This window comes from Rattus norvegicus, chromosome 15 (genome assembly GCF_021556685.1).
Source record: "Rattus norvegicus strain SHRSP/BbbUtx chromosome 15, alternate assembly SHRSP_T2T, whole genome shotgun sequence".
Lineage (NCBI taxonomy): Eukaryota > Metazoa > Chordata > Mammalia > Rodentia > Muridae > Rattus > Rattus norvegicus.
The window spans coordinates 12,358,149-12,370,453 of record NC_141548.1 but is presented as its reverse complement, the minus strand read 5'-3'; the positions used below and the strand labels follow the sequence as shown (position 1 = coordinate 12,370,453).

Here is a 12,305-nt window from a genome sequence, read left to right as displayed (position 1 = left end):
AAACAGTCACCTAGTAGGTTGGTGGTTACTACTGTCACATGGTGGCCTAAGTTAGGATGCACCAAGCCAAGGAGGACGTTAGCATAGCAGTAATCAAGAAAGAACTAGAATTGAAAAGGGAGCACTTTATATGTAACCAACAGCATCTCTTAAAGTGTAAAAGCATTTGCGAAAAAGTCACCAGGAAAGGCTGCAGGATAGTTGTAAGCAGAGCTGTTGCACCTTTCATGTCCTAAGGAGACATGCAAATGGCTCCTCCCTCTGCCATCTCCAGCCATCTCCCTCTGCCATTGCCCCGGGAGGTTCATAACCGGGAAGGACTTTTCCTCCTTTAAACAGGCTGGTACACTATTCCATGTCTGCTATGTAAGGACAAGGGAGTTCAGTCTATTGTTAACTGACCTTGTAGAGACAGTCATCTAATCTATACTTTTTCACTAAATACGTATCTACAGTTTGAATGGAATTTTGCCTTGGCTTCACTCACACATTTTAAAACTTGTTTAAAAGTAGTTATATTTTATAAAATTATGGGACTTTTTACTTTACATTTATTTAGGATCAAGATGGTTCTCACATTAAAGGCCTGCTAATCAATTTTATTCATCACAATTGGCCATCACTTTTGAAGCATGGCTTTCTTGAAGAATTCATTACTCCCATTGTAAAGGTACAGCTTGCATTCTTTTAGTTTTGCACTGTTTTCTTAAGTGTTATCAGAAGAACTAATTTCTTTTTTCTTTCCTTTTTAAAAATTAATTTAAGGCGAGCAAAAATAAGCAGGAACTTTCCTTTTATAGTATTCCTGAATTTGATGAGTGGAAAAAACATATAGAAAACCAGAAAGCCTGGAAAATAAAGTACTACAAAGGTTTGTACTTTAATATTGACGTTTATAAAGTGACTGCTTAGGTAATCTATTTTATGAGAATAGTAAAATACCTTGAAAGTTTGTCTTTTAGATTTTAAAAATATCAATTTATTTCTGATTGAAGATTTTTAATAGAAAGTTCTGTAAGAAAAATTTTAAACTCCCACAAATAATAATAATAATAATAATAATAGTATAATAATAAAAAAGTTACAGAATTTCTACTTAGCACTTTGAATTTTATCATGTGCACACACAAATATTGTGTAAGAATATAACTGCTTATTCATTTTGACAGTCACTGTTTTATGCCATTTAGCCTTGCTTAGCTAAATGTTACTATGAAATGACTGTTAGACATATACTGTTCCAATTGTCACTACTTTAGTGTGTATCTAACAAATACTCTTTTTTTAAACATACTGAAAATCCAACCAAGTTAGAATTTCTAAAGATTATATTAATGTATTATATGTTTAATATTTTAAATCGAGATCCAAACAATTGCTAATCTTATTTATGGGTCTTTTAAATCTCTGAATGGAAGCTTTTCATATTTCATGAATACTTCCTTATTTTAATTCATTAAAGAGACTGTTCTGTGTAAATTTGCCACATCTTAAATTTTCCCATTACTTTAATATGAAACAATCTCATGTTTGCTTATTTTCTGTTACATGATACTTAAGTCAGAATGTGATCATATTTGGGTTAAATTTGTTTGACAGAAACGATTATTAGTATGTAGCATTGTATATTTAAGTCATGAGGCACATGTTTGGGTTGTCCGTCTTAAGCTTGATCAATTAATAACAATTTAATGACTTTCTTTCCCTATAAGTTTTTCATTTGGTGGTTTTGAACAGCCATTCTTTGTGACCCTGTTTTATATTAAATTTCTCAGGATTGGGTACCAGTACAGCTAAGGAAGCCAAGGAATATTTTGCTGATATGGAAAGGCATCGCATTTTGTTTAGATATGCTGGCCCTGAGGATGATGCTGCCATTACCTTGGTGAGTTGTCGTGAATGAAGACAACTCTGTGTCTCTCCCTTCTGCTGTGCGTCCCTCCAGAGGCTTGTGTGAGGAGTGTTTCTTTTTCACGTGCTGAACTTTGGTTTTATTATATCTTTAATAAAAGGACTAAGCTCAAATATAATTTTGATTAAAAGTTATTAGGGGGCTTGGGGATTTAGCTCAGTGGTAGAGCGCTTGCCTAGCAAGCACAAGGCCCTGGGTTCGGTCCCCAGCTCTGAAAAAAAGAAAAAGGAAAAAAAAAGTTATTAGGAAAACAGCTTTAGTTCATTAGAGTTATTTACCATTTATAAATTCAAGTTTTATAATGAAATTAATTTTAATGATGGCATTATTGCTTGGACTTCTAAAGGCATTTAGTAAGAAGAAGATTGATGACAGAAAAGAATGGTTAACCAACTTTATGGAGGATCGGAGACAGCGGAGGTTACATGGCCTACCAGAGGTTAGTCATGACGGTGACCTGGGGAAGAGGTGGGACTGACATTCATGCAGTCAGAGTGACAGCATTGCTATGTAACTTTCTCCTAGCAATTTTTATATGGTACAGCAACTAAGCATTTGACATACAATGATTTGGACTGACATTCATGCAGTCAGAGTGACAGCATTGCTATGTAACTTTCTCCTAGCAATTTTTATATGGTACAGCAACTAAGCATTTGACATACAATGATTTCATCAACAAGGAATTGATTCTCTTCTCAAACTCGGACAATGAGAGATCTATACCCTCTCTTGTGGATGGTGAGTAATCTCTTAAAGTTTCTTATCCTTGCATGCTCTATATGGTTTAATTATGTGTACTTTAGGCTGCCCTCCGGGCCACTTTAAATTCTTATTTAAAATACCAAAGTTTATAGCCCGTTTACAATTCTTATTTGAAATCTTAGAAAACAAGAAGAATTGATTCAAAAGAGCTTAAAGCTTTTGAGGTAAGAGAGCTGATGGTTTTTTTTACTATTTTTACAATTTCTTTGAGTTTTTTCAGGAAAAATAAGGGCCTTCTTTAAAGGTCTTTTTTTCTTTTTTTGTTGTTCAAATAATTTTAAAAATTGAAATTTCAAAAATTAAGTAAAATAGAACTTTGTCTAAATGTTTATGAAAGACTTACGCTTTTAAAGTGCCTTTAAATCTCATTAACAAAACCCAATCTAAATAATTTATATAATTTTAAATAATCTAGCTTGCAGAATTTAGAAACTTTCTATTGGGACTGATTTTCTTATTTGGAACAACTCTACCCCCAATTATATAATCATAGCAAATTTGCTCATCTTCGTGTTGCTTGGTTTTTCATTTAGTAACAGTTGTGTCCATCTATCACGTCTAGCCTGAGATTGTGTCCCTTCTATGAAATAGTCCTCCAGTCTACATTGGTCTCAGATACATGAACGTCCGTGCTATTCTTATGCACCTGTTATTGTCTGAGCTAATTTTGTCTCCTCAGTTCCATTATGAAATTTTCAAAGACATAGCCATATTTTATTATCTTCTTCCTTTCATGCTCTGGCCTCACAATGATAAATGCAACTGTCAGCATGTGTGGATAAGGTTATTGCTGTGCCCACTGTTCTCACACAAGGAGGAGAGAACAGCAGAGAGTCCCGTGACTGAGGGTGTTAGAAGGTCGCTCTTTCAGTTGCTTCTAGGGCACTGAGACTGGTTTAGTAATTTGCTCATTCAGCTGGCTGGAGTACGCAGATTACAAAGGTTCTCAAGTCTAATGTGCTCCTAACTACTGCAGTAAGCAGTTGTAAGTGCTCCTGACTGTAGATATGCAGTAGAAACCATCGAGCTTCTGTTTGCTAACACTTCCACCACTGCTGGCATAGTCACACGAAATAGAGACTCTTGTGGAAGAGTATGACACTGCTGGGGAGATCCGTAAGTCCAGGAAATCTTTAAATTACTACTTTTTAGAACTGTAAATGTCTTTCATTTTTCTCCCAAACATGTAATGTTGCCACTAAAAGAGTTGACATTTTGAAGTATTTTGTTTATAACATATACAAATGACAGATAAGAAAATGGTTAACAAACTTTATGGAGGATCGGAGACAGTGTAGGTTACATGGCCTACCAGAGGTTAGTCATGAAGGTGATCTGGGGAAGAGGTGGGACTGAGATTCAGGCAGTGGTGGTATTTTAAAAATAGTTTAAAAACTATTTTAAAAGGTGGGTTGTTCTTTTTAAAAATAGGCTTCAAGCCAGGTCAACGAAAAGTTTTGTTTACCTGTTTCAAGAGGAATGATAAACGTGAAGTTAAAGTCGCACAGCTGGCTGGATCTGTTGCTGAAATGTCTGCTTATCATCATGGAGAAGTAAGCGTTAACAAAGAAGTCAACTGAGAACTGTAATTTTGGCATGCAAAATGATAATCATTCACAATAGAGTAGTTTTCTTTTTATGAGGTCTTTGAAAATGCAATGGAATTTAGAGTTTCAGTTTCAGTACAAACTGAGACATAGTTCTAAAAAATACAAGCTGTTAATCTTATCTTCCTTTTTTTTCCTTTCTATTTTGTAGCAAGCGTTGATGATGACTATTGTGAATTTGGCTCAGAATTTTGTGGGCAGCAACAACATTAACTTGCTTCAGCCCATTGGTCAGTTTGGAACTCGGCTTCACGGTGGCAAAGATGCTGCAAGCCCCCGTTATATCTTCACAATGTTAAGGTACATCATTGTCTGGTTCATTGGTTAAAGCTTGTTATAGCAAGTCAACGTCTAGTGCACTCATAGCGGTGAGGGGGGAGGATTATTAGTTATTCTGCTCAGGGTGAGTATTCCAAATTATTTGATCATACATAGTTTGACCTTAACTTTTATGCATTCTTGGTAAAAATCAGTGCTAGTAAAATACATTTTTATTCTGTACTTAATTTTATTCTTTAGACTGAAAATGGGGTAGGTATTTTATTCAGAATAATTGGAACTTCTTACAAAGTTATCTAACACTATTAAAGCACTTAAAGTAAGTGAATATCGAAGTACATAAGAACTCTTATACTGGTTTGTGCTTGAGAGAAATATGCCTTTGTACTAATATTAGGTGAATTTTATTTTATCTAGTCAAAATTATTAAAATGTAAGCCCTTATAAAGCTTCATTTTGCAGAACAATATTCTTCTATTTCCTTTTGTTAGCTCTCTGGCAAGACTACTTTTTCCAGCTGTGGATGATAACTTGCTTAAGTTCCTTTATGATGATAATCAGCGTGTAGAGCCGGAGTGGTATATCCCCATAATCCCCATGGTTTTGATTAATGGTGCTGAGGGTATTGGGACTGGATGGGCTTGTAAATTGCCCAACTATGATGCCAGAGAAATTGTGAACAATGTCAGGCGGATGCTAGAAGGTTTGGATCCTCACCCCATGGTAAGTGTTATGGCTTAGGTTGTTTATTTAAATAAAGGACAAAATAAATTTCTCTTAGAAAAATAATGGGATCTTTTCATTTAGAGCTGTTGTAGATAGGATCCTATTAAGATATAAATTTATTTGCTTACCTGAAACATATAAATGAATGAGTCTGAAGATAAGTTTTATGGGGTGAAACTGTTTATTAAAATTTTAAAATACCTTGTACTTTATTCAGGGTTTAAAGTCTCTGAATTGTATAAAGACTGGTGTTCTTGGTACACTCACATGTTAAAGTATCAAGCTGTGAAAAGTTTCTGTATCATGACATATTATGTGCATGCATGCACGTGTGCGCATACACACACACACACACACACACACACACACACACACACACACACACACGCACGCAGTGCAGAAGCTTTGAGACCCAATGTCTCACTGAACTGGGCACAGCCATTTCAGCTAGGCTGGCAAGCCAGTGAGCTTCTGGTATTTACCTGTTTTTCATCCTTTTGCTGGGGTTACTGCTTTATGCAGCCTTGCCTTGCTTTTTATGTGGATACTGGGGATATAAACTCAGGTCCTTCATGCATCCCCAGAAAACAATCTTACTAATACCCAAGCTCCACATTATTTCCTACGATAGTGTTCTATTTAAGCTGTTTCAGATCCACGTGAGAATGATGCACTAGTTATTATTTTATTAGTATATGCTTCTTATATCCCTGGTATCCCATGGCCCTGTACTAAGAGGTGAGTGAAAGAATTAGGGTCTTTGTTTTCCAAAATTAATATCTTGTCAGGGCTTAAATTTATAGTGATCAAAGGTATTCAATATGCCCAAAATGTCCCCTGCTATATGTTGAACTTCTTAGTGATAGCAATATAGTATAGATTTTTGAAGAGGAAATAATCTGTGATTTAGTTAAGGATGAGTAAATTTATGTTGGTGAATTAAATTAGGAGCTGAGTTTGAGTCAGAGGATGGAGTCTTTTTGTAATCACAATGAAATGGCTGAGGGGGTTACTTTTTTGAGGGAAAGAGGCTTATAATTCTGGGGTTGGGCGCCAGATGCCTCATCTAGTGCTTGTTGGCAGAGTCCTCTGGCAGCACAAGTCTTCATACGGGGGGGGGGAGGGTGTGTGTGTGTGTGTGAGTGTGTGTGTGTATGTGTGTGTGAGTGTGTGTGTGTGTGTGTGTGTGTGTGTGTGTGTGTGTGTGTTCTGTCTTCCTGCCCTCTCTTCCTTCTTCATGCAAAATTCTAGGATTCAGTCATGGGGCTTCTAAATCTTCACTCAGATTTCTTACAGTGGTGGCTATATTATCACATGAAACCTTGGTAGAGCATTCACACTGTCTAAACGACAGGAGATGGTTAGGCATTCAAAATCTTCAGAGCATGGGAGAAAAGTAGTGCTTCTGCAGGAAAGAAAAGTCATTAGAATAAAACTAGAAAGTTCAGTTGGATCCAGACAAACTCTACAAGGCATTCAGTGTGAAGTAAGAGGAGATTGAATTTAAAAGATATTAAGGTCACATGGAAGGAGATTGGGCAGCAGACTGAAAAAGAGACCAACCTAGGACGCCTGCGCAAAGTGTTGGGAAGATTATAGTAACAGAAGCTATGAATCCAAGACCAAGAAACTTAGCAAGTAACAAGTGAGAACAAGTTTTAGTCATATCAACCTGCTGTATCAGTAGGCCATGTGCATTTTTAGAGGTGGTATTGGCGCTCAAGAGCACAGTCAAATCAAGTCATTTCTATTTCCCCATCAGCTTCCAAACTATAAGAACTTCAAAGGCACCATCCAGGAGCTTGGTCAGAACCAGTATGCTGTTAGTGGTGAGATATTTGTGGTGGACAGAAACACAGTAGAGATTACAGAACTTCCAGTTAGAACCTGGACACAGGTTAGTATAACTGAGCGAGAAATGCATTGCTCTATTCTTTGTGGCACAAAGAATTCACCTGTTTGTTTATTCTGTGTCTATATAAAGGTTATCTCCAGAGTTATTATTTACCTTTGTATTTGCATTTATATTTTTAATTTTCAATTTTAGTTTTTAAGTATATGTAAAAAACAGTATGGTTTATATTATCGTAGTATCTCTCACTGTGGGTCACATCCCCTGTGGAGTTGAACAACTGCTTCACAGGGGTCACCTAACACCATCGGAAAGCACAGATATTTATCCTGTGATCCATAATAGCAGCAACATTACAGTTATGAATTAGCAGCAAAAGAATTGGATGAGTAGGGTTCACCGCAGCATTGTGAAGTTGAGAAGCATTGCATTAGTGGGTGCTTCTTTTAATTCATATAAAAAGGAGATTGTATGTTTGTGTTTGGAATGAGAACTATTGTAGGCCAATATAAACATGCTCAGTAAGTTCACATCAGTTTCAGTTGCTATGACTCGAAGTGCTCCACTAGGTCTAGCCATGTCAGCCTCCCTCACCTAAGACTTAGAGAGCGTCGTGGTGTGTAAGGAGCTCAGAACCAGAACTGTCATCTTGTATGTCTTTTCTCACCATCACACACACCCTTATATATCACCTTTGTATTGATTAACAGAAACAACAAAGAAAATTTCTTTTTCTGCCTCTGTATTTTTAGATACTGAAATAGATTTGTATATATAAGATAGCAATGTTAACATTGTTTAAAAGAGTTAAAACTGTGATATACTATGAACTGATATGTGAAATTTCCTTGCAGAATTTTTAAAATATTATGTGACTACTGAGAACATGATAGTATATTGTAACAAGATTTCTTGTCTTTTTAAATGTTTCATAGGTATACAAGGAGCAGGTCCTAGAACCTATGCTTAATGGAACAGATAAAACACCAGCACTGATTTCTGATTACAAAGAATATCACACTGATACAACTGTGAAATTTGTGGTGAAGATGACAGAAGAGAAGCTCGCCCAAGCGGAAGCTGCCGGCCTGCATAAAGTTTTTAAACTCCAAACCACTCTTACTTGCAATTCCATGGTAATGTAATCTTTCTTAAAGGGCCATACATTAGATAATCATAATTAGAACTGTAACAGTAAACTTGAATGCTAAAGAATCCAGCGATTAATTTCTTTCCTCTGGTGCTAGGTACCAAACTCAGGCCTTCTGCAATAACAGTGTGTACTTTTAACTGCAAGCCACCACCTCGCCCCCAAGAAACCCTCTAAAAAATAGTCTCTCAAGATTTTTACTATTTAAACTTTCTCATAGTTTTTGATCATTGCATTCATCAAATTCCTGTCACTAAAGGAATATTTATAGAAATGTTTTTAATAAGTTTTGTTTCTTTTTAGTGGGTTTCAGGGGTAGTGCATACTCATTAGAGTTATTTTAAGTACTATACATATTATATAAATTAAAATGCCAGTACAGACTTATTGAATTTAAAGAAAAAAACTTTGTATTTTATGTAGGTACTCTTTGATCATATGGGATGTCTGAAGAAGTATGAAACTGTGCAAGACATTTTGAAAGAATTCTTTGATTTACGGTTAAGTTATTATGGTTTACGGAAGGAGTGGCTTGTAGGAATGTTGGGAGCAGAATCCACAAAGCTTAACAATCAAGCCCGTTTCATTTTAGAGAAGATACAAGGGAAAATCACGATAGGTAAGGCACAGCCTTTAAAGATTTGAGCATTAGTTAAAATGGACAAGAGTCTTTGTTAATAGAAGACATTGTTATCAGTAGAATATAAGCAAATACAAATTGATCTCTTTTCTTGATCCTAATTTTATTTTTCCCTCACATAGAGAATAGGTCAAAGAAAGATTTGATTCAAATGTTAGTCCAGAGAGGTTATGAATCTGACCCAGTGAAAGCCTGGAAAGAAGCACAAGAAAAGGTAATCACCTGCAGCAAAAGATGCTCAGAAGCTCTGAAAAGAACCTCCAAACCAACCACCCCCCCCACAAGTCTGAATTTAGAACTGGGAAAGGTGCTAAGCTGGCTGTGTGGAGACTGAAGGCTTCTGCTAACCCAAGAGCAGACACAGTTTAGGGATTCACAGTGCACACCCACCACAAAGAACCATCTCCACTAGGGCCTTTACAAACGGCTCCGTGCTGAGAATGTGGCTCAGTCTCCTTGATCTCGAGTCAGCCATTAAGAGGTTTAATTTCTCATGGTGGTTTCTATAAAGTACATGCTCACTCTTTGAGAGCCAGACTGGTAGTCCTCAAAATCATTCCATGGTCCAGTCTGGATGACAGTGTGGCATCTGCTTGGTCTAGTTGTGGTTGGGGCTGGGAAGACGAGAGACAAATGTTCCTTGTAGTCACTAACACCAGCATGTGCTCTGCCTGTGTTTAGACTTTTGGTCTGAAATTTAAACACCCTAAGTTGTCCATTTTAGATGATAGTTGTATTAATTCAGTGAATGAAATACTAAAACCTTAAGAGTTCCCTCAAGAGTTAATTTCTTACTATTTGTGATGATAAAAATGCAATTTAAAAAGACTGTACAACATAATGGTTGAGAACAGAAATGTAGAAAAGTTATAAAACAGCAATGACTAATATTTTTAGATATTGAAATAGATTTGTATCTATATATAAGATGTAACGGTAGCATTGGTTGAGAGAGTCCAAGCTGTGTGATGTATGAACTGATATGTTACATTTCCTTGCAGTTTAGAGTTTTCAACCATACGGTTTTGAATCTTTCATCAAAGTATATTGAAATACTGCTCTTGTTCAAATTAAGCTCTTCTCAAATTTGAAGTCAATATGACATGTTAAAGTGGGTGAAATCAGAGCAGACTGTAGTAGCAGGCTAGCAGGCCCACTCACTGCTTTAGTAAAGGAGGGCAGGACAGTGTGATGGAAGGCGCCCTTTCCATCTTATAGATTACTGCGCTGCTGAACTCCAAACTACGCTTATGTCCTGCTCGAACTGTGTTGCTCTTGGTTTACACTATAGATCTTTAAAAATTGCCTAATAAGCCAATGAATTCAGTGCTTACTCAATTTTAAAATATAAGGGTGTTCTGATTGGATGCCCTTCTGGTGGAAGCAAATTCATGGATACAAGCTGGCTGGCTTTTAGTAGTTGCATTAACACCATGAACGATTTGCAGCGTTATTGCCAACTGTATACGTAAGGAAGTGAGGAGTTCAGGTACCCAAAGGAGTAGTTCTTACTAGAGCCCATAGTGTTGGGAGAGAGAGTTAGAAAACATCTACTTAAAGATTATTATACTTCAAATTCTATCATTAAACGTGGAAAAGTTCACTTTTTAATTGATTTCTAAAATGCCCTTAGCTATATTCTTGCTAATAGTGAAACACACACATAGTCTTAGAGTGCTCATTAAAATGCTTCTGCTGTATTGAAAACCTACGCAGAATGCACTTTGAAGTTTGAGTTTTAGGCAGAATTGTACTGTGCTCTAATACCTCACAGAGGGCTAATGACCCAGATTTCCACAGCTCCATGGCAGCTCACTGTCTATTAAACAGTCCATTAAATATTATCTAGTACTTGCTAATCATCTAGCAGCCGCTCCTTAATTGAGTGTATAGTTTTATTTATGTCATGAAGCATCTTAGTTTACATTTTTAATTTTTATCATTTTATTTCCAAAATATACTCAGACCTAACTTTGCAGGTATACATTATTTTATTTCAATAGTTTTAATTGTAAAGCTGTTTGTTTATAAACTTTTGGCTTGTTAGGGTACCTTTCATTTTTAACTGAGTGTCTTAAACAACTAATTTAATTTAATGCCTTTGTTTTCAAGCCTTTGAAGGCAATGACACCTAAAATTACTTTTATTGAATTCATTGTAATTTGAAACATAGTATTAGGATAAGAGGCTTCTTTAAAGTGCAGTTATTTTTCTGAGTAACATTTCAGAAAAATCTTTCCACCTTAAAATACCAACTTAGTTTTCAGTCATCTTATTTTCTGAGTTCAAATTTGAATAAAACTCACAGTAATAGGAAATTTTTGTTAAAAATACATCGGTAGTGAGTAACTGTAGTCTATATTTCTATAACTATTAAAACATTTTATATATAATTTTTTGTGTATGTTTTTATGTTCATTAACTGACCAGTATAAAAGTTTGACAATATGCAACAATAAAAATTTTACTTAATAATTTTAAGATACAGTGTCTTTTCAGTTTGGGACTTAGGAAAGCAATGAACATTTCATCAAATTTCTGAGTAAATAGGGATACAGTATACTATTTCTTCTAAAGATTTACTATATAGCTTAAGAAAATCTTAAGCTTTTATTTAAACATAAGAAATAGGGTTTATAGGCAGTCTCGATGGTACTCTTAAAGAACTCCTACCACCCTGAAGGAGCAGCATTAACAGTATAGCATTTAAGACCAATATTAATGAAATTAAAATGCTGACTTGGTATTATAGTGGACCTTAATATGAGGTTTATTATTTTTTACAGGCTGCGGAAGAGGAAGATGCACAAAACCCACATGATGACAGTTCCTCTGACTCAGGAACTCCTTCAGGCCCTGATTTTAATTATATTTTAAATATGTCTCTATGGTCTCTTACTAAAGAAAAAGTTGAAGAACTCATTAAACAGAGAGATACAAAAGTATGAACGTTTGTGGGTTAAATAATTTGGACTATTTCAGTATTATCCATATCTTTGATTTTCTTTGTCCAAAACTAAGTATTTTGATTTATCCTTTACACGTTTAAAAACTATTAAATGTTAAACTATACTACTCTCTCTCTCTCCCTCTCTCTCTCTCTCTTTTTAATTGTAGGGACGAGAGGTTAATGATCTCAAAAGGAAATCTCCCTCAGATCTTTGGAAAGAAGATTTAGCAGCATTTGTTGAAGAATTGGATGTATGTTAAATCTCTATTAAATATATGTATTTCAGACTGGGAATATAGCTTAGTGGTAGTGCATGGCCTAGAATGTGTAAGGCCTAAGTTTAGTCCCTAGCCCTGCTAAATGAATAAATAATCTTTAAAATGAATAAACTATATTTAGAGAAATAATGTTTTTGAGATAATAA

The 12,305-nt window shown here is 35.6% G+C and overlaps 1 protein-coding gene across 2 annotated transcripts in view; it reads left to right on the top strand.

The window, feature by feature from the left end:
* Top2b (DNA topoisomerase II beta) overlaps positions 1–12,305 on the top strand; it is a 60,571-nt gene that overhangs the window by 33,122 nt on the left and 15,144 nt on the right. Inside the window, 14 exon segments of one of the 2 annotated variants that reach the window (NM_001100858.2) lie at positions 560–670; positions 766–871; positions 1,776–1,885; positions 2,259–2,351; positions 2,539–2,653; positions 4,109–4,230; positions 4,436–4,584; positions 5,055–5,286; positions 7,052–7,186; positions 8,077–8,277; positions 8,715–8,910; positions 9,054–9,145; positions 11,718–11,873; positions 12,049–12,132. In NM_001100858.2, the coding sequence (NP_001094328.2) occupies positions 560–670; positions 766–871; positions 1,776–1,885; positions 2,259–2,351; positions 2,539–2,653; positions 4,109–4,230; positions 4,436–4,584; positions 5,055–5,286; positions 7,052–7,186; positions 8,077–8,277; positions 8,715–8,910; positions 9,054–9,145; positions 11,718–11,873; positions 12,049–12,132 (1,902 nt within the window). 2 annotated transcript variants of the gene reach the window in all.